The sequence below is a fragment of the Ctenopharyngodon idella genome, chromosome 10, assembly GCF_019924925.1.
Source record: "Ctenopharyngodon idella isolate HZGC_01 chromosome 10, HZGC01, whole genome shotgun sequence".
Taxonomy (NCBI): Eukaryota; Metazoa; Chordata; class Actinopteri; order Cypriniformes; family Xenocyprididae; genus Ctenopharyngodon; species Ctenopharyngodon idella.
Genome location: NC_067229.1, coordinates 38248395 through 38276162, shown reverse-complemented (window position 1 = coordinate 38276162; position 27768 = coordinate 38248395). Strand labels below are relative to the sequence as shown.

Below are 27768 nucleotides of genomic sequence, written 5' to 3'. Positions count from 1 at the left end.
GGCGGAAGCTAGATATTTTACTTCATAACTTGTTAAATATGGATATATTTTTTTTTTGCATCGATTCGCTTCAGAAGGACTTTATTAACCCCCTGGAGCCGTGTGGAGTATGTTTATGATGGATGGATGTGGATGGAAGCACTTTCTTCAGCTCATACTCGTTCACTGCCATTATAAAGCTCGGATGCGTCAGCATATTTATTAATATTTCTCCAATTGTGTTCAATAGAAAGAAGAAAGTCATATACACCTAGGATGGCTTGAGGGTGAGAAAAGCTTGGGGTAATTTTAATTTTAAAATGAACAAATTTTTTAAATATCACTGTAGAAATATATATCTGTATTATACGCTGCCTTAATCAAAAATATTCATTAACTTCAGCATTGCGAGATTACTATTTCAAAGCAGTACATGTTCTCCTTTTTTCATACTATTGCAGCGGAATGCAAAGGAAAAAAGAAAATAATCATGAGGAAAAGAATGCAGAGACCGAAAAAAGCTCTTGCTATAGATCAGTGGTCGGCAATAGGCGGCCCGCGCCCGCAGCCAGATTATTTTGATAGCGCTGGTTCTGAAATAGATCTTCGTCTCGTGGTGCCGTCTAATATTATCACCGTGTCTACACCAGACGCAACTTTTTTCGCGTCATGCCGCAACAGCTAAAAGCTGTCTACTCTGAACTCGACAAACCGACCGTTGCAAAGCACTTGGACTACGTCAGAAATAGAACAGGGAATCCGTTTACTGTCGGGAATTTGTTGTGTCGCGTCAAGCCGCATCCAGTGTAGACAATATCACTGATTATAATGGGTTCTATTATCTTTTGACGTGTCCACTGTAGACACGGTGTTATATTCTTTGCAAACAGCGACAACTTCATTCCAGATAAGACACGCCGGCTTTGCATTCACAAAACTAGGTAAGAACGCATAGTTGTCTTTCTATTCTTCTTTGTATGCCCCATTTTTGCTGTCAACTTTCCTCTTTGATAGTACCATTTTCTCTCACCAGCTATCTTAAATGTTAACATCACTCTGCACACAACGTAATAGCGTACCTCCAGCACGCAAACAATAAAAAAAAAAAAAACGCAGTTTAGTATGTGAGGACGCCAAAGAATAATTCTGAGTGTAAAAGTAGGCTACATCAAATAATTATTACAATAAGTTAGGCTCCATTGTGTAACAAGCAAATTAAAATGATACACATTTATTATTCACAATATGGACAGAGGAAATAAAACACAGTTTATTAAGAGCATGACTCAAACATGCGATTAATGGGCTTATTCAAGTCCTATACTTGCCAGGTTATGTGTCACTGCTCTGCTTTATTAATTTATCCAGTGTAAAACCCTGACACCGCCACACAAATGTGGCTTTTTGTTAATGACTGCCCTACTACAGGATTTAACACAGAGTAACAGCTCACTATCAGTTACAAAAGACACTAACAGTCTGTCACAGGCAATTTTAGTTGCATTTTTCATCAATTAATTTCAATTAAGACTATGTTCTGACCCACCATCTAGTGGCGAAAATTTTAATTGCTGACCACTGCTATAGATATTTCTTATTCTCATGATGTCTGAAAATAAAACATGAAGGAAAATTGACAGCTCATTCAGTCAAACTGATGGATAAGCTTTATTTGTAGGGCAACCTTATGATTTGAAATTATTTGTTTCAGTCATTTTGAATGGAAGTTCCCCAAACAGGAAGTGCCACCCATAATAAAAAACACAGTAGGCTTGTCAGGAATAAGGTGGATAGCAATAAAATATGCATATTATATGAGTAACAATGTAATATGAGAATTATGCTATTATGCTTCATTATCATAAATTACAATGGTTCTAAAATAAGTTTCATTTCCTTTATGCAAAACATTTTTAATGATCTGGGGGTGAAATATAACCCAGGCATTTCTTAATGAGATTAATACTTAAATGTTTGGCAATAAATATAATTTTAATTTGAGTGCTTTTGTGTGTATTTATGTGGGTTTTTGCCTATTTTAATATATCAGCAGAGTGTACGAAAGAAACTAATTGTACCCCTGATAGTATTAAAGGGAATATTCATAACTTTCACGAAGCTAATCCTCCCTATTATAAGGCATATAAACATTCATAATCAATGCATTTTCAATCAACACTGAAATCTTATGAGTCATAAACCTGAAATGATACATACACAAGTTGGTGCAACTTCACACAAAGACAAAACCACACAACAAAATCCTCAAGTAATCCATCAGTGCCAACACCCCCACCCCTCTCCCCATCTTCAAAAGACAGAGGGAGAGGAAAAAAAAGAAAAAAAAGAAACAAGAGACAAGAAAGAAACGGAAATTTGCAGGCCTGACTGCGATGTTGCTATGGATACTAGTGGGAATCATAAGGCTAAAAACCTGTTCGGCTCTGCGGTTGTGTGACGAACTAACAATACATCCTGCATCCTTCAGTTTTATTTATTTACCCCTCTCAAATACATGCACATAACAAATATTTACTACAGATGACCTTACCATTCTGATCTCATAAATGATGAAGAGACACATACATCTATGTACAGACATAATACTGAGGCTGCTTCTGTGAACGCCTGTTGGGCTGTGCTGCAGTACTGATGCTGAGAGCTCAGAGTGAGCTGTCACACTGCGGCAGAACGACAGTCTCTCACACACACTTCTATTCTGACTGACTGACTCAATGACCCACCAGCACAACTTGAAATGGAAAAATAAATTGAAGATGACAGAAACTAAACCAGATAGACGAGAGGGAAGAGCCAGACAGACATTACACTGGATGAGTGAAGAGACACGACAGGGGCTGCTGGTGAACCGTGTCTAAACTGTCATTAAATCACTGGGCCCTTCATGTTTATACCTGAAAACTGAGGCGAAAAGAATTTTGGATGTTGGCACTGATTTAAAGTCAATCACTTAACAAATAGAACACTTACCCCTTTAGAATCGAGGCTACCGGGTTTTGCGTTGAATTTAACCGTCTTCAGCCGAGCTCTCTCTTTTCTCTCCACTCTGCCACAGGAATAGAGACAGTCAGTGAAATACACTTTGCAAGTGTACTTACACTACATTTTCACGGTTTTCACAAAAATATTAAGCAGCAGAACTGTTTTCAACATTGATAATTATAAGAAATAAGATAATTATAAGTTTGTTGAGCACCAAATCAGCATATTAGATATGTTTAGAATGATTTCTGAAGGATCATGTGGCACTGAAACCTGGAGATAATGGCTGCTGAAAATTCAGCTTTCACTGGAATAAATTGAATCTTAAAAATATTAAAATAGAAAAATTTTATTTTAAATGGTAATAACATTTCACAATATAACTGTTTTTACTGTATTTTTAATCAAACAAATGCAGGCTTGGTGAGCATAAAAAAGGCTCATTAAATAATCTTACCAACCCTAAATGTTTGAACGGTAGTAATTTTGTATTTTTACCTGATCTTTCAAATCAAACAGACTTTTGCTGCTGAACCTTTAAGACATTTGTTTGTAAATTCAGATTAGGAACTGATAGGCAAGAATGTGATACATTAATGTTAATGAATTACATTTTTGCTGCTTATTATGCACATAGTGTATTATCAAACGAGTAAGAAAAATTCTATTTTCCATTGTATGTTCCCTTTAAAGAGCCAACTTAAAAATAGGGCAGTAGGGTAACAATTAGAACTAGGCCTGTCACATGTTAATTTAGTACAATTAATTATAAAAAAAAAAAAACATAATGCAATATAAATATTAACTTGAGAATATTATGTATATATATATATATATATATATATATATATATATATATATATATATATATAAGTTTAATTAATTGGAATATCAAAATTAATTTGATTTTTTTGTTTATTGACAGCTCTAATAAAAAAGGTTGTTTGCAATTTGTGGTTATTAAAGGGTTAGTTCACCCAAAAATGAAATTTGTCATTAATTACTCACCCTCATGTCGTTCCACACAATATGTCGATCTTCGTTCATCTCCAGAACACAAATTAAGATATTTTTGATGAAATCAATTTTTTTTTTTTTTGTATCTCCCATAGAAAGCATCAAAAGCTCGACATTCAAGGTACAGAAAAATAGTAAAGACATTTTTAAAATAGTCAATGTGACTACAGTGATTTAACCTTAATATTACGAAGCGACGAGAATACTTTTTGTGTGCAAAAACAAAATAAAAATAACGACTTTATTTAACAATTTCCTCTCTACCCTGTCAGTCTCCTACGCAGTTTACGTTGAAGACACTTTGCAGAGCTTTCGTGTTCTACGTCAGAATGCTGACTCTGTATTGGCCGGCTCCTGCTTCAGCATCACGTGTGTGTGTCGTGCTGCTCACATGAACAGCCTCGGCCAATACCGAGCCAGTGTTAGGATGTAAACACGGAAGCGCTGCACTGCATCAACTGCGTAGGAGACTGACAGGGAAGAGAAGAAATTGTTGAATAAAGTTGTTATTTTAATTTTGTTTTTGCGCACAAAAAGTATTCTCGTCGCTTCATAACATTAAGGTTGAACCACTGTAGTCACGTTGACTATTTAACGATGTCTTTACTGCTTATCTGGACCTTGAATGTGGTAATTTTGTTGCTTTCTATATGGGATAAAAAAAAAAAACTCTTGGATTTCATCAAAAATATCTTAATTTGTGTTCCGAAGATGAATGAAAACCTTGTGGGTTTGCAATGACATGAGGGTGAGTAATTAATGACAGAAATTTCATTTCTGGGTGAACTAACCCTTTAAGTCACTAATGGGACAACAAAATGCTTAAAAATGGTGGTAATAAATCTGCATTTGCCACAGGTTTAATCAGTGTAGGTGATTCAGCACGAAACTCACCTCCTCTTGCTGGGGATGACGCCCATCTCTTCACTGTCCCCTTCTGGCGTCACTCTCCTGGCCTGCCACCACTCATCATCAGATGCATTGATGACATGGAGGATGTCTCCATATCGGAAACTGAGACCTTGACTGGGCAGACCACTATCCTTCGCTCTCTCATAGTCAAACAGAGCCCTGGAGAGACACACACACACACACACGCATGCACGTCAGTTTTACAGACCTAACAAATTCACGCAACATTTCACATCCATCTGTCACTAAAACAGTAACTAAAATTTGTCACTAAAGCAACAACAGCTGACTCCTTTGAAAACAGCATGCGTGAAATGTGCAGATACGACTGTGAGAGGGACAATAAGTGCTACTAGCCACGGTAGCACATATCATAGATATATGTGCGTTTGTGTGGAATTATAGATGTGGATATGATGGATTAAAACAACAACCGAATGCTCAGTTTCAGCAGCATATAATCTACAAGCGGCTGCAGTCACTTTTCTTGCCAAGCCTGGAAGGGCTTGCATCATATCATATTACAGCCAACATCATATTATATTAATATTTCTGTGGGGTATGACTAGTGTGGCATTATCCAGTCTGTTTTAAAAATGAATTAATTCAGAAAATTTCTGCCCTATCTACCTATCATTTCCTGTCCCCTCGCAAAAAGCCAAATTAACATAAAAGTATTATTAACAACAGACATAAAATTAGAAATATATACACTACTGTTCCAAAGTTTGGGGGCAGTAAGATTTTTTTTTTTAATTAATTAAGCAGCTCAACTGTTTTCAACATTGATAATAATAATAATAAATGTTTCTTGAGCACAAAATCAGCATATATGAATGATTTCTGAAGGGTCATGTGACACTGAAAACACAGAAGATACTGAAAATTCAGCTTTGCCATCACAGGAATAAATATATATATATATTTTAATTGTAATACTATTTTACAAATTTTTTTTTTACTGTATATTGATCAGATTAATGCAATCATGGTGAGCATAAGAGGCTTCCTTCAAAAACATTAAAATATCTTACCAACCCTAAACTTTTGAATGGTAGTGTATTAATATGGAAGTCAGGTCTTAGATGCCACAAACCTTGAAATATATTCATGTATTATATGATACATTTCACATAATTATGACTGAGAAATCTCAGCTACTTCACATAACAGAAAACCTCCACTGCACAGATCAGAAATGCGAAGCCCTTTCAAAGGCGATCACAGTTTACTACACGCTCCTGACGTCTGAAGTGGGTGAATCACTGTGCGGCGACAGAAGAAACCTCTCATTCATCCTCATATGGAGGAGCACTATCTGGAGAGACAGGCTAGCGTTTCAAAAATAACCATGATTCACGTACTCATCCTTAGAAAGAGAAACAAACACAATCCACTCTATTTAAGGAGCAGATTTTACACTGATGATTGAGGCTCAAAGACCAGATGAAAGGCAGGCTGAATAGTTTAAACCTGAACCATCTGAGGGAAGCATGTGAACTGGAGTCACCCACTGATCTTTGGTATGTACTTCAAAAATATGGAGAAAAAGTAATTTGTTTTGTTTTATTTTTGTGCTTTCGATTACATTCTCAAAAATCTGTCTGCAAAAATGTACCAGGCTCTTTTGCTTATCTACCTCTAGCAGGGCAGCGTGGATGATCGAGCAATGAAACACAGTGAAAGGAAGCACTATAGCTCAGACACATCTGTACACAAAAGAACAGACGGGCTGTCACAGTGTCCTATAGGCCTGCCCCACTAAGTACACAATACAAGAGATAACCGCAATAATGGCCATTAAACTTGTTCCTTCAGGTGCATTTAGTCACAGCAAGCCTAGCTGGAATACTTAAATGCAGACCAGCGATAAGCAGAATCAGAGTTATTGCATTTCATGTTTCTCTCTATTGTTTAAATGACCTCTTATTCAGTTTGGGTCAATGAGAATGAAGGTGAAAACCAAGGAGGCATATCGTATGATATCTGGAGAAAACTATCTGTACTAACTAGCATTAGCATTTCTTCTCAACTGCAAATGCTGTTAAAATTACTGCTACTGAACGGCAATCAATAAAGAATGATACTGATGGTGTAGTTACAACATCTACCAGCAGGGGCTAACTAAACAAAACCAAACCAAACTTTGACCCCGTGATGAAAATGTAAGCACAATAAATAAGTGGATGTCTGATAACAACAAAATGTATTCAGGCCATTTTTTCTTTTAGAACATGCTGTTCCTAAATTAAATGCTGCAATGACACCACACACTACACAGCACTTCTGCATATTCAGCCATGATAAAAGCTCTCACATAAGAGGAGCCTCTCCTGATTAATAGTTTGGGGAACAAAAAATAAAAAAATAAAATAAAGAACAGGTAATAGTACACTAGCCCTGGCCGTCTCTGTTCACTGCGTGCACTCACATCACCTCTCCTTTATACTGCCTTTTGTAACCATGACAATACATCTGTTTTTAAAAGGAAGTCTATGATGCACATGCCACAAATGAGATATAGACAAAAGTGGGCTGAAATCAAAATAGGGGCTAATGATGTCACTTCCACTGGGTGACATTTTTCCTGCTAAATCCACAGCTGAGCATTTCTTTCCAGAGAACATTTTGTTATACTTTATTTCAATGGTCCACTTTACACATTCTACTATCTATAAGTAACAGTGCAACTACATGTCAACGAACTCTCATTAGAGTAGACTGATGGTTCAGGTTTAAACTATTCAGCCTGCCTTTCATCTGACTGCATTCACACGGGGCGTCGGCGCTAGCGCTTCTCATTTACTTTGAATGTGTTGCCAAACTGAATTGTGGGTTCTGTCGCGTCGCTTCATTCGCAGTAGAAGTTGAAGATTTCTCAAATTTTCAAGTGCCAACGCAGGCGTCAGCCAATCAGATCACCTTATGCAAATTCCCTAGCACAGACGCTAGCCAATTGCATTCATGCAACACTGGAAAGTAATGTGATGGGCTGTTATCACTTTAATGGTCACGTCAGCACAAGCTTCAGACACGCCCTTCGTCAAGCGCTGACGCCGACGCCCTGTGTGAATGTTAGGTTAGGGTTAGGTGTTAGTAGAATAAGTTGACATGTACAGTGGCAAGAAAAAGTATGTGAACCACTTGCAGAATCTGTGAAAATGTGCAAAATTTTAACAAAATAAGAGAGATCATACAAAATGCATGTTATTTTTTATTTAGTACTGTCCTGAGTAAGATATTTTACATAAAATATGTTTACATATAATCCATAAGACAAAAAAATAGCTGAATTTATTAAAATGACCCAGTTCAAAAGTTTGTGAACCATTGATTCTTAATACTGTGTGTGTTTACCTGCATGATCTACGACTGTTTTTTTGTTTTGTGATGGTTGTTCATGAGTCCCTTGTTTATTCTGAGCAGTTAAACTGAGCTCTGTTCTTCAGAAAAAATCTCCAGGTCCCAAAAATTCTTCAGTTTTCCACCATCTTTTGCATATTTGAACCCTTTACAACAGTGACTGAATGATTTTGAGATCCATCTTTTCACACTGAGGACAACTGAGGGACTCAAACACAACTATTAAAAAAGGTTCAAACATTCACTGATGCTCCAGAAGGAAACACGATGCATTAAGAGTCGGGGGGTGAAAACTTTTGAACAGGATGAAGAGGTCCAAATTTTTCTTATTTCACTTGAATATAATTTTTTTTCATTTAGTACTGCCCTTCGGAAGCAACAGAAAATACTTGCATGTTTCCCGGAAGAAAAATTAAATACAATTTACCTTGATCTTCAAATTCCAAATGTTTTCACCCCCCATCTATTAATGCATCATGTTTTTTGAAACAGTGAATGTTTGAAACTTTTTTAATAGTTGTGTTTGAGTCCCTCAGTTGTCCTCAGTGTGAAAAGATGGATCTCAGAATCATTCAGTCACTGTTGTAAAGGGTTCAAATATGCAAAAAATGCTGGCAAACTGAAGAATCTGCAGGACCTGGAGATTTTTTCTGAAGAACAGAGCTCAGTTTAACTGCTCAGGACAAACAAGGGACTCATGAACAACCATCACAAAACAAAAAAAACAGTCGTAGATCATCCAGGTAATGTCACACAGTATTAAGAATCAATGGTTCACAAACTTTTGAATGGGGTTATTTTAATAAATTCAGCTATTTTGTTTGTCTTGTGGATTATATGTAAACATCTTTTATGTAAAATATCTTACTCAGGACAGTACTAAATAAAAAATAACATGCATTTTGTATGATCTCTCTTATTTTGTTAAAAAAATTATTAACATTTTCACAGATTCTGCAAGTGGTTCACATACTTTTTCTTGCCACTGTAGTTGCAAAGTTACGTATAGTCAGTAAAATGTCTGTTGGGGAGCATCAAAATAAAGTGTTAGCAGATATTAAGCATACAGTCTACCAATACTATAATAAGAGTTAGTTGGCATATAGCTGCAAAGTTACTTATAGTTAGTAGAATGTCTAAAGAGAAAATTCTCTTACAAGACAACTTGTTCTCATAAATAATGTTATATGATGATAAGATTTACCTTTTCATGGTTTTAATTTAAAAAGTTAAATGGATTAAAAACAAAGAATGAAATGTTAAATCAAATGTTGAACTCATGTACATTTGTTCAGGGGCTGAGTGATTTGGGGCCCTAAGCAATTCCAGGTATGGGGCCCTAATACACCAACTATGCACCCTTTTATGTTTGTAGCCCTTATCTCTCTCTGTCTTTGTCTCTGTCTCTCTCTCTCTCTCTCTCTCTCTAAAAGCGCTGAACCTTTTTTTTGTAAGAGTTTACTCCAGGTTAAAGTGAGAGGGGACTAACTAAGAACTAAGCCTAATACACACAGATACTCACTAATAAAGCAAACAAAAAAATAAGGAACACATTTGTAAATAAACTGAAAATCTTAATGTAATGTAATTAGCATTAGCACAGCCATCATGTTTATAAGAACGTTACTGATACATTAAATAATCAACAATCATACAAAGCTTCCATGTATAGACTACCCTAGAATATCATGCACTACGGTATATATCCAAACTAATCCGAAACTAACCTTTCTTTACAAATCTTTTGTTCTTCACAAACTGCCAAAGCCGTGTGAACCATTGAAATTTCGAAACGTTTCGAAACAAGCCTCGTTTACTGAAATCACGTGACATTGGCAGTTTGATACACGCTCCGAACCACTAATTCGAAACAAAAGATTCGTAAAGCTTCGAAGCTTCATGAAGCAGTGTTTTGAAATCACCCATCACTAGATATTGTTGAATAAAGTCGTTATTTATTTGTTTTTTTTGCGCACACAAAAAGTATTCTCGTCGCTTCATAACATTAAAGTTGAACCACTGTAGTCACATGAACTGTTTTAAATATGTTTTTAGCAGCTTTCTGGGCATTTGAAAGTGTTAATTGTCTTGCTGGCAATGCAAGATGAACGAAGGTCTTACGGGTGTGGAACGACATGAGAGTGAGTAATTAATGACTGAATTTTTGGGTGAACTAAAATGCGCGTACTCTTCTGATGACAAAATCTGCACCACGCGCACTGTACGCTGACCCTTGCATTCATGTAAAAAGTGAACTATACTTTGGGCTTAAATGTCAAACTAAACATTTTATAGGTCATTCTGAAGCTAACTAAACGTAAATAATTTCTCCACATCTTGTGCTGGTGATCAATATCATCCCAAGGACGAAATCAATGAAAAATTACACCAGCTACCCATACTGCAGTGCTGTGAGCAGATAACCGCATGCCAAAATTAATGGGTTGCACATAAAGGTTGGCACATATGCTACTCTAATGGATGGAACATTCAAGCTCACAGATATAATTTTATAAGCATGCATTATTCCACAACAAACACAATATTCAGACAATTGATCTGCACTTCCAGCTGTATTTTAGCACAAACTGATCTAAAAGTCATGTGATGTTACAAATAAGTCCGTTATGGTCACTACCGTCACTGCTACAACATTATTTCTAAAAGCAAGCAATAATGTATAGTGTAATGGTGGCAAGTCGCCATTATGGATCCGTTACAAGAGACAAACTGTAATTAGTGCAAAGAAATGATCCGCACTGCACAAGAACAAAGTATTATCTTCAATCTCCTCGTTAACCCCTGCTTCGTTAAAGTATAAAACATAAACACACACACATTGGAACACATGCCTAGGGAAAAAAGCACATGTTCCCTCTCATCGGCCAACAAAGACATTGCGGTTGTTATGGAAACTGCAAGCTACGTACAGTGCACATAAATAATATTTTTATATGTTTGTATGCTGGCAGTTTCTCAGCCCATTACAGTGAATTCATCCCTCCATGGCATCATTACGGCAATGATGCTTCTCAAACACTTCCAAAAAACAGCATGTGCTAGTGCAATCTGCAGACAAAAACTCAAATTTACTGTCACATAACACATATTGAGTAATGCTCTCTCCCCATGCGAACAATGTGTGCCCTTACGATAATAAATAGAACAAATTCATGTCTGTAAAGAATTCAGCTGATACAAGTGGTGAAATGGCTTTATAAACTAGCTAATGAAAGAACAGAGCTGAGACTTAGTGCTCATATATGCTGGTGTTCATGTGGATAATGCAAGTTCAAGTCAATGATGTTTTAGTATTATTTATATACTATTATAGTATTTATTTATTTTTTTTAATAATATAATATTTTTATTAATATTATTTGTATATATTTTTTCATTTGAACTAAGTTTTAGTAATTCTGATTTGAGCTGTTTTGTTTCTGTGTTGTTTTTAATATTTCTGTCTACTTTTTTAAATTCACACCCACACACCCACGCACACACACACACCCACACACACGCACGCACGCACGCACACAGTTTTTGTGAATTGTGGGGACATTCCATAGGTGTAATGGTCATTGCCCTACACCTACCCTACACCTAAACCTACCCATCACAGGAAACTGTGCACATTTTTACTTTCTCAAAAAAAAAAACTCATTCTGTATGATTTATAAGCCTTTTGAAAAATGGGGACATGGGGTAATGTCCTCATAAGTCACCCTCTCCTTGTAAATCCTATGTCATACCCATGTCATTATACAAATTTGTGTTCTGATATGTCACAAAAACTTTGCAACTTTGTCAGATGCAATAAAAAGCATGATATTTTAATTTGATCCATCCAACAACAGTGTAAAGTCTTCATTTATGTAACAATGGCGTTCAGTAAAGGAGCTAAGTGAAAAAAATAAATTCTCTAAATTTTTTTATTGGGTTAATTTTACAATCCAGTTTCTAAATTTCTTAATTCTCTACCCTCCTTTTTAATTTTAAACATATAAAACCAATGTTCTTGAGTAAAAGACATGATATCATGTAGTTTGGTTGATGTTTTAATATTTTAACACAAGGAATTGAAAAAAGAATAAGACATTTCTTTCAAAATTAACAAAAACCTTCACCTGGCGGTGTTAAATACTGACGGAGTTGACAAAAACTGACGTGTAGACAAAGGTCCAGTTGAAGAGACTTCAACATTGTTTGTATAAAATATAAAAAAAAATATAAACTTCCAGGACCATGTGTCCTACTGTGAGATCCACAATGAGCAGAAAATAGTAAGTGCTCCTCAGAGTTAAAGATGACCATGACATTGCCTGATTTATTCAGAATTATAAAAAATCCTGGCGGAGTTGACGCAAAGTTGTGAGGTCACAACTTTGGCATTTTTTATGGAAGATATAATTCAAGACTTACTTTTTGTATTGTTTGATATATTACAGATCTCTGCCTTTCAATGTAAATGTATATTTTTGAATTTGTTGCATTTTTAAACACTTTGGCAATTTTACATTGTGACCTCATGCTGAGGACAGGCTATATTACATGTATAGAGTGTGCATTTAAATGATCCTAACAAAGTTATTTAAAAATAAAAGCAGTTAATGTCCTGACTGATTATCCAGATTTCCTTTAGATGTAACTTTATAAGTATTTTTATTTTAAATAATTAATTTATTTTTAACATAAAGAGGGCTTTGAAATGTTTTGTCCCTTATCTCAAGAATCAGTGAGATAAAGAAAAGTATTTTTAATAGTTAATAGTTAACAATAACAACACTAGTTTGAGTCTTAGTGCACTGAAATACTGCATGCAAAAGTGCCGAAACTGTTTAGTGAACGGAATTCGCTCCTGAGTGTTTTGTCTTGTGATTTATTGTGGGTCTTGCAGTAGAGCTGCAGGGCTGAATCTCTGTGCAATAGCAAGAGTCCAGGTATGTGTAATATACAGTGCTCAGCAGAAAAGATACATCCATGGGTGGTGAACTTCATGGACAGCATTTTCCACACCAGCAAATGTCTGTAACATAATTTGTTAAGAGTGAGTGCTGCCTCAGTCCTTGAAAAAAAAAAAAAAATTAAGTGTAGTATTTGCTAAGCAGAGAGATAAAAGCTGAAGCCATCAGCATGGCAAAAGGGAAAAAAAGCATTACATCTACAACACGCAAACTAGGAGAAAGTGTCAGAGTGCTGGCAAAGGTGTAGATAATGTGGTGCTTTTGCTTGTTACAGGGAAATGTGGTTTAAAAGCCCCCTGAGAGTAAAGTAGACTGCTATCTGTATGTGTAGATCAGCGGCCTCATAACAATAAGAGCTTGGGCTAGTGAAATAACAGGAGCCTAGCTGACATTTGCAAGAATGAATTACATACACTGCAACAACTGGGGATTTTATGTGATAACTACATTTTTACATTTTCTGAAGGAAATGGGAGAGGTGTTAGTTAGTGAGAAAGTCTCTGTCACAATGTTAGGATGGTCGCTTAAAGTCAAAAGAGCCCACCTTCATGGTGGTTGCCAGGGTGTTGCTATGTGGTTGTTAATGTGTACCAAGTAGTTTCTAGAGTGTTCATGTGCAATCTGTTTATTAAAAAAAACAAAAAAAAAAACATACATATTATGTCAGGGTAAGAACCTGGGCATCCTTTCCTGCTAAACATAAACTGGATAACTAAACTAAAAACAACACCACCACATGAACATAACATCAATATTCATGGTATTATTTGCAGGGTTTTAAAAAAAGAAATCTCCATAGCTTTCTCACTGTCGCAGTCCATCGACACAACACAGCCAACTTCTCACAAAATAAATCCAACCAGACAGCTTCGCAATTTATATTCTGGAATTTACATTTGCACTGGACAAATTACACACATACTGGAGTTTCTTGCATAATGAGCGGAATGAGGCGATGTATATTTCTTTCTCTGATCACACAGAGGAAGGGTGTTGTTATGGTTACATGTAAATGCTACCGCAGAGGGACACAGAGAACACTTTGCGGAGGTAAATAAGCAGTGCACACACGCACATTTATACGTTAGAGAAATTGTGATGTTGATTCATTGTGACAGAAAAAATGAAACATGCTGATTGAGGAAAATCACTCAATAACTGACTCATCCAATCTTAACTGAGTCAGCGTGTGAATGGAATCATGCATGCATTGCTTTTACATTGACATGTGCTTTCTATTCATAGTACGCAGCCAACAGCGATCACACCTCTGCATTCATCTCAGCAGAACTCTAATGCATCTCAATGCTCAGCGGAGGCAAACTGGAAATGATACTTGTCATAATTCTCTTTTTTCCCTCTACAGACTGAGCAGAGGTTTTTGGAGACTCAGTTTTTTTTCTGCCTCACATATATCTCCTTCCTTCTCTGCAGAATTCTAAAGGCATACAGTATACTAGTATGTATTCAAGTTTTGGTTGCACTTTATTTTACAGTACATGCACTCTTATGTACTTACCTAAGAAACTATTGTTAATATAAGGTTAATACATGGTTTAATACTAAAATAGCATATAAATACTATAATAGTACATAAATAATACTAAAATAATGCTGGTGCTCGGCTGCAGGAGGGCAAAAAAAAAAAAAAAAAAAAAAAAATTATATATGTATATATATATATATTATATATATGACTAACACCTCAAATCTTGTCTCATTGTTTGGACTCCAGGCTAGCTGACTCGCATTCTTTTTCCACCTTATACTATGAATGCTCACTATTAAGTGTGTTAAAAAAAATACGTTTGGTTGCTATTTAAGCCTGTTTTGCCTGTTATTGTGAGTGATTGAATCTATGCAGAAATCCATGTTAAATCCAAGGGTTCACATATTTTTTCCTGCAACTGTATGCTTATGTGATGCCAATAACTTGATGAGAAAATAGTTAACAAAAGCTATGATATGACAAACCATAATCGAGCATTAGTAAAACCACATACTTAAAGGGTTGGTTCACCCAAAAATGTAAAATTCTGTCATTAACTACTCACCATCATGTCGTTCCACACCCGTAAGACCTTCGTTCATCTTCGGAACACAAATTAAGATATTTTTGATGAAATCTGAGAGCTTTCTGACCTCTGATAGAGGTACTAAAGACATTGTTAAAACAGTCGACATGACTACAGTGGTTCAACCTTAATTTTATGAAGTGATGAGAATACTTTGTGTGCAAAAACAAAACAAAAATAATGACTTTATTCAACAACCTCTTCTCTTCCCTGTCATTATTCTTACGCAGGTGACACAGTAAACACAGTGAAGGGTTTCGTGTTTGTGCAAATGCCGGCTCAGTATTGGCCAAAGCTGATCACGTGAGCAGCACGACACATGCGTGTGATGCTGACGCAGGAGCCGGCCAATGATGAGTTGGCGTTCTGACGTAGAACCTTCTGTGTTATTCTCAAACAACGTATGAGAATGACACAGAAGAAAAGATTTTTTGTTAAACAAGAACTATTCACGTCGCTTCATAACATTAAGGTTGAACCACTGCAGTCACGTTGACTGTTTTAACGATGTCTTTAGTTCCTTTCTGGACCTTGAAAGTGTTGATTATATTTCCGTCTATGGACGAGTCATATACCTCTCGGATTTCATCAAAAATATCTTAATTTGTGTTCCGAAGATGAACGAAGGTCTTGCGGGTTTAGAACGACATGAGGGTGAGTAATTAATGACAGAATTTTCATTTTTGGGTGAACTAACCCTTTAAAAAAAACAGGTGAGCTGATCTGTACTGCAGCAAATAAATGACTCCCTATAAGGTCTGATTTCCTGTGTCTCAGCTCTTCCCAACATCCGTGTTCTGCAAACCCAGCCAGCTCTACGGCCCAAATGACTAGCTACGGCACAGTACAATTATCCTGCACCCACAGAGGGGGCCTGCGGCATTAGACTGCAGCTGAGAAGGAGATACTGGGCATTTTTTAATGCTGTGGGAGAGGTGCATGCTGTACATCATGAAAAGAGGAGGTGTGTATGTGTATAATTGCTGACAAGAGAGCTATTTATCACAATGGATCTCCACAGGTGCGCTGGTTCTGCTAAAACTGTCCAGCTAATACAATAACGAAGCCAAATCGGGGATCTACAGCTGCTTGTCGCTACCAGCTAATGAAGAACTAATCTCTGTTCTGCTGATTGTATTGTGAAACATATCTGGGAGAATCATAAGCAGCTGCTCAGAAGACTAGCCAAAGAGCGTTGACGCATGGGACGTTTGGAGTGAACCTGGAGGCTGGAATACATCACGCAGGTCTTTTGATTATTCTGTTTATCTTTTTAATAATTTCTTGCTCTGAAGTCAGTATTATGGAGGAGGTAAAATGTTTTGTAGCCACAGGAAATAAATACTAAATAGATATTATGGTTACACTTTAGTTTAGGGTCCAATTCTGATCAGGGTTGTTTATTAGCATGTATATTACTAGGATATTGGCTGTTTATTAGTACTTATAAGGCACATATTAATGCCTTATTCTGCATAACCATATTCTACATTCCTTAATCCTACCCAAAACCTAAACTAAACAACTACCTTACTAACTATTAATAAGCAGTAATTAGGAGTTTATTGAGGCAAAATTCATAGTTAATTAATAGTGAGAATTGGACCCTAATCTAAAGTGTGACCAATATTATATATTTATCACATATCACAATTTTTATAATAAAACATTAAGCTCTAAAACATCATTAATACTCGGCAAACATTATTAAACAAGAACTATACTACTATTTAAGATTAATTTATGAGAATAAAGTCTGAAAATTAAAAATGCATAATGCAGAAATATATACAAACAAAATCAAAGTCAAATTATTTAAATCAACATGAAATTAAAATGTACCCCATTAATTTTTTTACTTTTTAAGGATTGGTTCATTTCAGAATTAAAATTTCCTGATAATTTACTCACCCCCATGTAATCCGAGATGTTCATTTCTTTCTTTCTTCAGTCAAAAAGAAATTAAAGTTTTTGAGGAAAACATTCCAGGATTTTTCTCCATATAGTGGACTTCAACAGGGTTCAATGGGTTGAAGGTCCAAATTGCAGTTTTAGTGCAGCTTCAAAGGACTCTACACGATCCCAGCCGAGGAATAAGGGTCTTATCTAGCGAAACGATCGGCCATTTTCTAAAAAAAAAAAAAAAAAAAAAAAAAATTGATATACTTTTTAACCACAAATACTCGTCTTGCACTAGCTCTGCGATGTACTATGCATTACGTAATCATGTTGGAGAGGTCACGCGTGAAGTAGGCAGAAATACTGAGCAAGTGTTTACAAAGCGAATGTAGAAGGTAAAACAACGATGTCAGATGATTTTGAAGTTTGAGGAGAAAATGATGGAGTTTTTCGCCCTACCGCGGTACTTCTGCCTACGTCATGTGTGACCTTTCCAACATGATTACGTAATGGGTGGCGCATCGCAGAGCTAGTGCAAGAGCATTTGTGGTTAAAAATATATAATTTTTTTTTTTTTTTTTTTTTTTAGAAAATGACTGATTGTTTCACAAGATAGGACCCTGATTCCTCAGCTGGGATCGTGTAGAGCCCTTTGAAGCTGCACTTTGGACCTTCATCCCGTTGGTAGCTGATGAAGTCCACTATAAGGAGAAAAATCCTGGAATGTTTCCTCAAAAACCTTAATTTCTTTTCGAATGAAGAAAGAAAGACAAACATCTTGGATGACATGGGTGTGAGTAAATTATCAGGAAATGTTAATTCTGAAGTAATCTAATCCTTTAATCAAAAATATCAAACTAACTACTAATTATCAAACTACTAATACTTTCATTTTCAGCTGATGTCACCAAGCCCATCAACCACAAATTACATCTTTTTTCAAAAAAACACTTAATACGTCACATTGTGGAAGTAAAATGGATTTTGTGTTGACTTTAGAAGAGAGAAGATGTGAGCAAAGTGAGGTTTCTATAATGGATCACTGTTGCCACTTTCCTACTGATTTTAAATATCAATAGCTTTTCTAAATGTCATGTAAAACAGTATGACGTCCTTTGTAGTGAACATATGATCCCCAATCCTGGCTGATCTAGGATCAGAGAGCACACATGAGACAGCATGTGCTCCTCTGAGTGTGTGTGTGTGTGTGTGTATATATGTGTGGACACTGATGAATTCTGACTCAACTCACTCAGATACCCTGCTGGTTCACACGCAAAGCCCTGAAGTGTGTGTGTGTGTGTCTAACAAACATCTTGCTTCAGGCTAGAAACATGTCTCATCGCCCAGAGAGACCACTCTCATGTTCACATCAATCCAACATCAGTCCAACATAACAAGAGTGCCATGGTGAGACATTTAATGCCACTTTTACATGATCAGAGGGCTGTTGGGATATCAGTATCCCATCTGTAATGGCAGAAACAGTCATTCACAACCAAAAAACATTTTCTTGATCTGTTTCTAATCTTGTTTTTCAGTAAAAATATGTAAACAACAAGATAAACTGTCTTGAGAAGATAAATGGTTTAAGACAAGACTTGTTTTCAAAGATAATATCTTGAAATAATTGTAATACTTTTTTAATCTTATGGTTTCAAGCATAAATATTTGCTAGATTTTTTTTTTTTTTTTTTTTTTTTTTGCGTTAAACACCAATGGGGCAAGAAAAATATGCAGTTTTGACCATTTAGATAATTTACTGAAAAACAAGAACAAAGAAAAACACACTAAGAAAATTAATTCCAACAGTTCTGAGTAAGTGTATGTGTCTACCTGACATAGAGTGAGCGTTTCTGATTGGTTCTGAGGGATCCGGATCCAGAACTCATGCTGTGGTTCATCATCTGCTCTCGTAAGTCATGAATTTTGGCCTCGAAACGCCCGTATTCTGTAAACACAAACATAACCAAGCAAGCATAAACACAATGCAAAAATATATATATATATTTTTTTAAATCAAACATCAAAATATGGCAATTCTAAAATCTAGAACAGAACCTAGCACATGCAAACAAACAGTCTCAAACCAAAGAATTATTAAAAAGATCTCTCGAAGGGAAATGCTGTCCAGTGAGTCTTTTAGTGTCTGAGATGACAGCTTAGATCGATACAAGCAGCTACTGTAGCTGTTCTGTGATGACTTCTAGCACAAGGTCACACAGTCAATATAGGAAAGGTAGAAGGAAGAGTAAGAGAGAGAGAGAGAGAGAGAGAGAGAGAGAGAGAGAGAGAGAGAGATGGTAATATATTGTATCTTCTGTGGTGCAAATGTATGATATCCGATAACATCCCACTTCAGTCTCTTTGTTATGTGCAGGCTGATACAGAATCTCCACAGATATCTGCAGAACTGAAACATTCATCATTCTTCAAGACAATAACCAGCTGACTGTATATTATTCCATAATTATGTACTTTTTAAGACCCCCTATCCTTTTGTTTTGCCTTCCTTTGGGGGGTTCGAGCCTTAAGCACTCCCCTCCACCCCTACACACACACGCACAAAAACCATTTGCACCCTGGGTAAAAGCCAAAATAAGATCCCATTTCACAGATATAATCCCATTCAACTATGAATAAAAATGTGATGATAGCTTTAACTTCATCTGATTAAAAAAATTCCTTTCAAAACACTACAGATGATCAAAAGTTTTTTGTCAACAAGATTTTTTTTGCTTGAAAGAAATGATAACTTTAAACAGCAAGGCTACATGAAACTGATTAAAAGTGACAGTAAAGACATTTTTAGTATTACAAAAGATTTCTATTTCATTAAAGAATCCTGAAATATTTTTGCACAAAACTATTAAGCAGCAAAACACTGATAATAACAGGAAGTGTTACTTGAGCCCCAAATCAGCATATATGAATTTCTGAAGGATCATGTGACACTGAAAATTCACCTATGCCATCACAGAAATAAATTACATTTCAAAACATATTACAGTAGTTATCTTTACCTATCTTAAGTAATCTTAAATTCTAATAATATTTCACAATATTACTACTTTTTACTGTATTTTGATCAAATAAATGCATCCTTGGTGAGCATAAGAGACTTCAAAAACATAAAAAAATTGAACCGACCCCAAACTTTTGAACAGCAGTGTATAGAAAATAATATTTCACTTTTTGTTTAAGGATAGCAACGACTTGTGAGCTTTAAAACACAGATTTGCCCTCCTAACACAGACTCAAGCCCATTCAGCAGGTAATCTAGTGCACGGAATGGCAGTTTGTTGAGGCTTCTGCACACCTCAGCCCCGTTTCAGCAGAGAACTACATCTGCTCTGGCTGCTGCTGAGACCAATGCGCGCACACACACACCGTGTGCTCAACCTGAGAACTCAGCAATGCCCCAAAGCCCAGCCTCAACACCATTAGACCAACCACACCAGCACAACAGCCCCAACAGAGCACCTACTACACCTGAGCAACATGTTACAGCTGATTTGGTTTCTATTTCTGCTTCCTTTTCATTCAGTCTCCTTTTAAAGTTTTAACCCATTAATTGGTCTAAAAATGCCTTATGTAAATAAGTAAACTAACCCACTAATCAAAGATGATTTGAGCAGCTTCTGATGTTTTAAATCATCATGAGGGTCTTCAAAGGTTCAGGCGAGGAATAAGGCTGATTTGAGAGCCAGTCTGTCCTTGCAGGAACTCAAAGGTCAAATGACAAGTAAATTTTGTCATTAGGCTGCAGGCTGGTAGAGGAAGCTCAAGGACAATTATGATGATGATACAATCAGCGATGTGCAGTAAAAGCACAGTTTAAAAAAAAGACATGCACTCACAAATATATCTGCATTCCCTCCCAATGAAATATACAGGATTTATTCAAATTCAAACTCCCACCTTTGGAAACTAAGCTCTACCTCTTTCTCTGATGGCCTCAATGTTATTTAAAAAGACAGAGAATCCTCTAAACAATGCCACAAAGAAATGCTTCTTCTCCAGAGAAAAAGCCAGAAAGACAGAGAGAGAAACAGATTAAAGAGTCTCGGAGTGGTGCAAAGCTCAGGCGAAGGATAAAGTAGAGAACCCAAAACAATCCTGCAGTGAGGGACGCACTCATCCTGAACAAATCCACTCAAATGAAAAGAGACTGCTGAGCACACAAACCTTCAGGAGATGTTTTTGGGTCTATCAGGAACACAGTTAGAAATATTAGATTTTTTTCTACATAAAGATTGAAAAAAGTTCATATCTTGAAAACTAATCACCAGGGAAGTTGACACTTAAGGCAGGACAGTGCCAAAATAACACTATCATGCACAATTTCAAAATAAATTGCACTTTTCAAAAGTATAACATGCATATTACCTCAACTAAACCAAACCAAACCCTAAACACCCCACAAAAACATGCTTTACAAACATACACATACGTACACGTGTGCTTGCAAGTATACCCTCACTTAAACAGAATAGAATTAGCTACAAAGTGGAGAAACTGAAAAGGTGAGGGGCTGGAATAAAGCATAAATGAAAGAATGAACGAATGAATGAATGAAAGAGAATAAAAAGAGAGTCTCACTCGAGGATGCTCGCAGACTGCAGCAGCGTGAGAGATTGACCGCTCCCTACACACAAGCAAAGACTGCCACTCTACCACCTCCTCTTCCCTCTCTCTCACACACACTCTCTCCTCCAGATCCATTTCTATTGGCTAGAACTCTAGAGTGGGCGGGGTTGAGTGTCTTAGAGCCCCTCCTCCCCCTGAAGTCGTCCAGATCAAAAGCCATGCTGGATTTTCTCTCTTGATGTCGGCTTTGTGTTTTCAATCTGCAGCGTATTAGCTCGCTTAAAGGTAAACAAGCCACAAATCCAGCAAATATTTCAGCTTTAACTGTCCTTCAAAACGTGTGGATTCAACAAGCATATGAAAGGAATTTGTGCACATAAGCAGCAGGCTTGTGAAAAGCACATGTGAATTGAGAAATCAATTGATTATTGACTGCTGACCAGAAGTCAGATGGTAAAGTAAATACAGCAAGGTACAATATACATTTACAATACACAGGTGTGAAGGGAGAGTCTCAGGGGAAAATAACTCTTCCATATCTTAGATGAAGAATGTTTCTTTTTTAATGTTTATAATTAATTAGAAATTAAGATAGTCACAAATTAGACAAACAGAGCTATATGACAGATCTACAAAATTAAATCATTTTAAAATTAAAATATTGTCAAAAAAAATGATAATGATGACATAAAATATACACTACAATTCACAAGTTTGTGGCTGAAAGAGATTTTTTTTAAAGAAATTATTACTTTTATTCAGTAAGGAATGGATGCATTCAACTAATCAAAAGTGACACTTGAAAAATTCCTGAAAAAAAGTCTCTAATGCTCACCAAGACTGCATGTATTTCATCAAAAAAATGAATGAATAAATAAAAAAAAAATATATATAAAATTTTCAGCTATAATTTATAATTAACATTATTTTTATATTTAAAGGGTTGGTTCACCCAAAAATGAAAATTCTGTCATTAATTACTCACCCTCATCTTGTTCCACACCCGTAAGACCTTCGTTCATCTTCGGAACACAAATTAAGATATTTTTGATAAAATCCGATGGCTCAGTGAGGCCTGCATTGACAGCAAGATAATTAACACATTCAAATGCCCAGAAAGCTACTAAAGACATATTTAAAACAGTTAATGTGACTACAGTGGTTTAACCTTAATGTTATGAAGTGATGAGAATACTTTTTGTGAGCCAAAAAAACAATAACAACTTTATTCAGCAATATCTAGTGATGGGCGATTTCAAAACACTGCTTCATGAAGCTTCAAAGCTTTACGAATCTTTTGTTTCGAATCAGTGGTTTGGAGCGTGTATCAAACTGCCAAAGTCACGCCACCCAGTGGCGAACCATTGAAGTTTCGAAACACTTATGATGTAATGAAGCCTCGTTTACTGAAATCACGTGATCTTGGCAGTTTGATACATGATTCATGATTTGAACCACTGCTTCAAAAGATTCGTGAAGCTTTGAAGCTTCATAAAGCAGTGTTTTGAAATCGCTTATCACTAGATATTGTTGAATAAAGCCGTTATTTAGTTTTTCTGGCACACAAAAAGTATTCTCATCACTTCATAACATTAAGGTTGAACCACTGTAATCACATGAACTGTTTTAAATTTATCTTTAGTAGTTTTCTGGGCATCTGAAAGTGTTAATTATCTTGCTGGTAATGAAGGCCTCACTGAGCCATCGGATTTTATCAAAAATATCTTAATTTGTGTTCTGAAGATGAACAAAGGTCTTACGGGTGTGGAACGACATGAGGGTGAGTAATTAATGACAGAATTTTCATTTTTGGGTGAACTAACCCTTTAAAAATATTTTTTTTGTTGTAGATTTTATTTTTTTCTCAGGAGGAAGCAGATCTAAGCAAAAGTCTCATCCATTCTCATTGCTTTCAAGGAGATGTCCTTTGTTTTTGTTTTTAATGTGGGCTAAATCTAAATCTGAGCTATAAGTCCCTGTTCAGAATCGGATTCTACTGTAATTCACAAAAATGGCACCTTTCCCTAGAAAAGCAGCAAGGATCTGCTGCACATGGAACCTTCTAGACAGATGAAAAGCTTTCTACCTTTGCCTGTCTCAGACCTACATGTCAAGCTGAGAAAATCAAGGAAGATTACAGGCTGTTTGGGATGATGGATTACCGCATGTCCAGAGACACAGATAAGAAACTGTACAGCAGATGTAAATTCAGAGATTCTGAGCACAGCACTGATATAATCAAACATGCATATTAAAACCACTTCAAACAGGTGCATTCAAATCATCAGTCTTGATTCTGTGCATATGGCTGTTTACCATTATGAGTGTTGGTTTTGTATTAGCGTGCATGCAGTCGGACACATCCAGGCTGACAGCCACCCTTGCGCATCACTCATACACAAACACATTGTGTCAGTCTGGAGTGAGGTGCTTTCAGTTAATAGAGGACAGCTTGTGTAGTCTCATTAGCTGCTGTGCAGTGACTCCAACATGCCAAATACAGCTCCATCCGCAGCAGGGGAAAAGAGCATCACTGCGCCAGCAGGTACAATCACAATGTGTGAGCTGCAGAACTGGCAGTGTGACATTTCAGGGAAGTAGAAACTGTAAATTAAGCCAACATCATCTGTAATATGTCAGCACACATGTGTGCACAAGCTTTTAGCTCAAATAATTCTACTGTATCTACAGACTGCAGCGCTGAGATAGGAAGAAGACAATGGTGAATGATGCTTGTAATGATGACAGCCTGAAGGTGCGGTCACATTAGCGACATTTTGTGAACAAAATGGTCCATTGTCAATAGCGTAGAGATGTATTAATCACTGCTCACACAGAAGTCATTTTCGAATCAAGCAGCTTTTTTGTTGGTCAGCGCACCAATTCTGCATGACCAACTTGAACATGAGCAAAATTTGCGTGGTGAACTTTTTTGCCCTCACGCAAAACTCTTTATCACACAGATTCCAATTCATGGTTTTCAGTCACGCTTCTCTGTCTGGCAATCCGACGGACAAGTCTGGGTTTGGTGGTTGCCAGGAGAACGGTACTTGCCTGACTGCATTGTGCCAAGTGTAAAGTTTGGTGGAGGGGGGATTATGGTGTGGGGGTGTTTTTCAGGGGTTGGGCTTGGCCCCTTAGTTCCAGTGAAAGGAACTCTTAATGCTTCAGCATACCAAGACATTTTGGAAAATTTCATGCTCCCAACTTTGTGGGAACAGTTTGGGGATGGCCCTTTCCTGTTCCAACATGACTGTGCACCAGAGCACAAAGCAAGGTCCATAAAGAGATGGATGAGGGAGTTTGGTGTGGAGGAACTTGACTGGCCTGCACAGAGTCCTGACCTCAATCCGACAGAACACCTTTGGGATGAATTAGAGCGGAGACTGCGAGCCAGGCCTTCTTGCCAACATCACTGCCTGACCTCACAAATACGCTTTTAGAAGAATGGTCAAAAATTCCCATAAACACAATCCTAAACCTTGTGGAAAGCCTTTCCAGAAGAGTTGAGGCTGTTATAGCTGTAAAGGGTGGGCCAACTCCATATTAAACCCAACGGATTAAGAATGGGATGTCATTAAAGTTCATGTGCACGTAAAGGCAGGCGTCCCACAACTTTTGGCAATGTAGTGTATTCTGCATTATTCATATTATGCATCATTCAATAAGGTGTTTAATGGATTTTGTCTTTCCACATTAGTACTTAGTACAAACCTGGTAAAAAATAACTGGCAGGTAATGGAGGAAAGCCCTCCATGTGAGCGTTTTGCTGAGCACTGGTAAACATGACCGTACCATAGAGTGGTATGAAGGTGTGGTCTACGCAGACACAAGTGAGTTTGTGTGTAAACAGCAGTCATGTATGCTTGAATGCAGAGAACGTGTGTCCTCCTGAGTATCTGCCAATATAGCAGCTCAGCCAAAGAAACTCAGCCACAGGATATCTGGGATCAGGGCCAAGCAGTGGCTAAATGCTGGCAAATGTCCACCTCACAACCCATTACAGAAATATATACTCACAAAAAACCCAAAGGGAGTTCGGAAAACCAGTCCAAAACCAAAGTCGAAAAACAACAACAAAAAGAGCATTTAAAATTTGATTTTTTCCCCGTATTTTCTGAAGGAAATGCTATTGATGCTAACCTGTGCAAATCAATGAAAGGGTGTTCTGGGTGGCTGCCAAGACATTGCTATGCAATTGCTAAGATATTCTGAGTGGTTGTTAGTGTGTTGCTATGTGGTTGCTAGGGTGTTCTGAGTGGTGTTAGTGTGTTACTATGTGACTGCTAGGGTGTTCTGGGTGTTGGAAAAGACATATGTGGTTCTCTTTATGATATTTTAGTCTCTATTTATGGCTCGGGTTCCTCCAGTCTTTGGGATCCGTTTTTCTCGCTCACCAAGTGAAAAGTGTATGCCTGATTACTTAGAAATGTACTGCTGCACAATTTGATGTGTAATTCATGTCTGATACGAGTTGCACACTGAAGATAATGGACATTGCTATAAAATGACTGACAACCCAATTAAGAATATTCCGCACAGGAGGAGAGATAACCTTGTGTGACCTTAAAAATGCTTCTTAGAAGGTTAAACTAATTATTATTATTATTTTACAGTTCATGCATGACAAAACAGCCAGAATATTATTATAAATATTATAAATCATGTTTGTGTACAAAATTCTTCTATCCGAATGTTGCCCTTTAAATTAGTAGCACCACAGAACTTGAATGTATTACAATCTGTCAGTACAATAAAACAATAGTTATGTGGAAGATTCATTCTCTGTGGAAGTTCTTCAGATGTTTGGGCTTCATTAGAAAGAATGAGATGGGGAGAGCAGAGGTAAGTCATAAATCAGACGGGACACACATTATAGTAAAATACTCATTCATAGAGCTCTGGCTATCCAGTTAAATGATTAATGGCCTGTTAGCTACAGACTGCTTCTCTTTCACACACAAACATTAGATTTGTTAGAGGATTTTTGATGGTAACCAGCTTTATCGGAGGGATGTTACATTTATGCAGACAGCAGATTTCATTAATAGCTTGTTGATGGATCAAAACAGTCAGGTTTTATTAAAAAATCTCAATGATAAGATATGTAGAGTAATATAACTTGTTTGTAATCATGTGTTAAGTTATAAACAAACGTTAGCTATAATTCTGTCAAAATGTCCCTCTGAGGATGTCTCCAAAGGTACAAATGATTCATATTTCATATAGATGTATTATATTATTTAGCAGTATATATGAAGAGTATATATATGTATATATATATATATATATTAGTAGTATTATAGTTTTCCAATATTTTTATCTATCTATCTATCTATCTATCTAAAATGAAGCATCATTTTTCTTGTTTTTGTCCCCATTGTTCCCCAAGTCTAAGAAAATTTAGTGTGGTTTATAAAACAAGATATGCTTAAATTGCTTATGTGCTAAGGACAATATACTTAATTCAAGATACATTCTCTGAAAACATTAATATTTAGGAAATCATACTGACTTAAGAAAAAAATGTTTTGGTGTGTAACTCTAATTTGCTTTATATAAAAACAACAGAAGTCTATTGTATGGCCTAATTTAGACAGCTAGGTAAACGTGTGTGCATGTGTGTGTGCATGTGTGTGCGTGTCCAGAGTTCCCTCAGGTGTTCTTGGCCCGTCATTGGCTGTCTGGCTGTCTGTTGAGTTTAGTGTATGCACACTGGTGATGTCAGTATGTCCCAAAAAGTGGCCTCAATCCTGTCTCCCAGAATGCCACACTAACAGAACCACAGACACACACACAGAAATGAAAATGTCATTTCTGAAAAACCTTTTCAAGGCCTATTGTTCTCTGTTTCAAAATGCCAGCTAAAAACTGCAGTGTGATCTGAGAGTATATCTATGATTTTCAGTCAGCTAGCACTGAGGGACAGGCATTAAAATACTTTTGTAGTGATGGTGCTAAAAGCT

General features: G+C 36.6%; 1 protein-coding gene across 27 annotated transcripts in view; it reads right to left on the bottom strand.

The window, feature by feature from the left end:
• The window catches only part of dlg2 (discs, large homolog 2 (Drosophila)), a 246565-nt gene that overhangs the window by 11413 nt on the left and 207384 nt on the right, over positions 1–27768 (bottom strand). For 26 of the 27 annotated variants that reach the window (XM_051909206.1, XM_051909209.1, XM_051909208.1 and 23 more), the window contains 3 exons: positions 19049–19163; positions 4894–5070; positions 2971–3046 (listed from right to left, as the gene is read on the bottom strand). In XM_051909206.1, coding sequence (XP_051765166.1) covers positions 2971–3046; positions 4894–5070; positions 19049–19163 — 368 coding nt within the window. Of the gene's footprint in view, positions 1–2970; positions 3047–4893; positions 5071–19048; positions 19164–21814; positions 21893–27768 lie in introns of those variants that run through there. The other variant, XM_051909231.1, reaches the window with a different exon arrangement.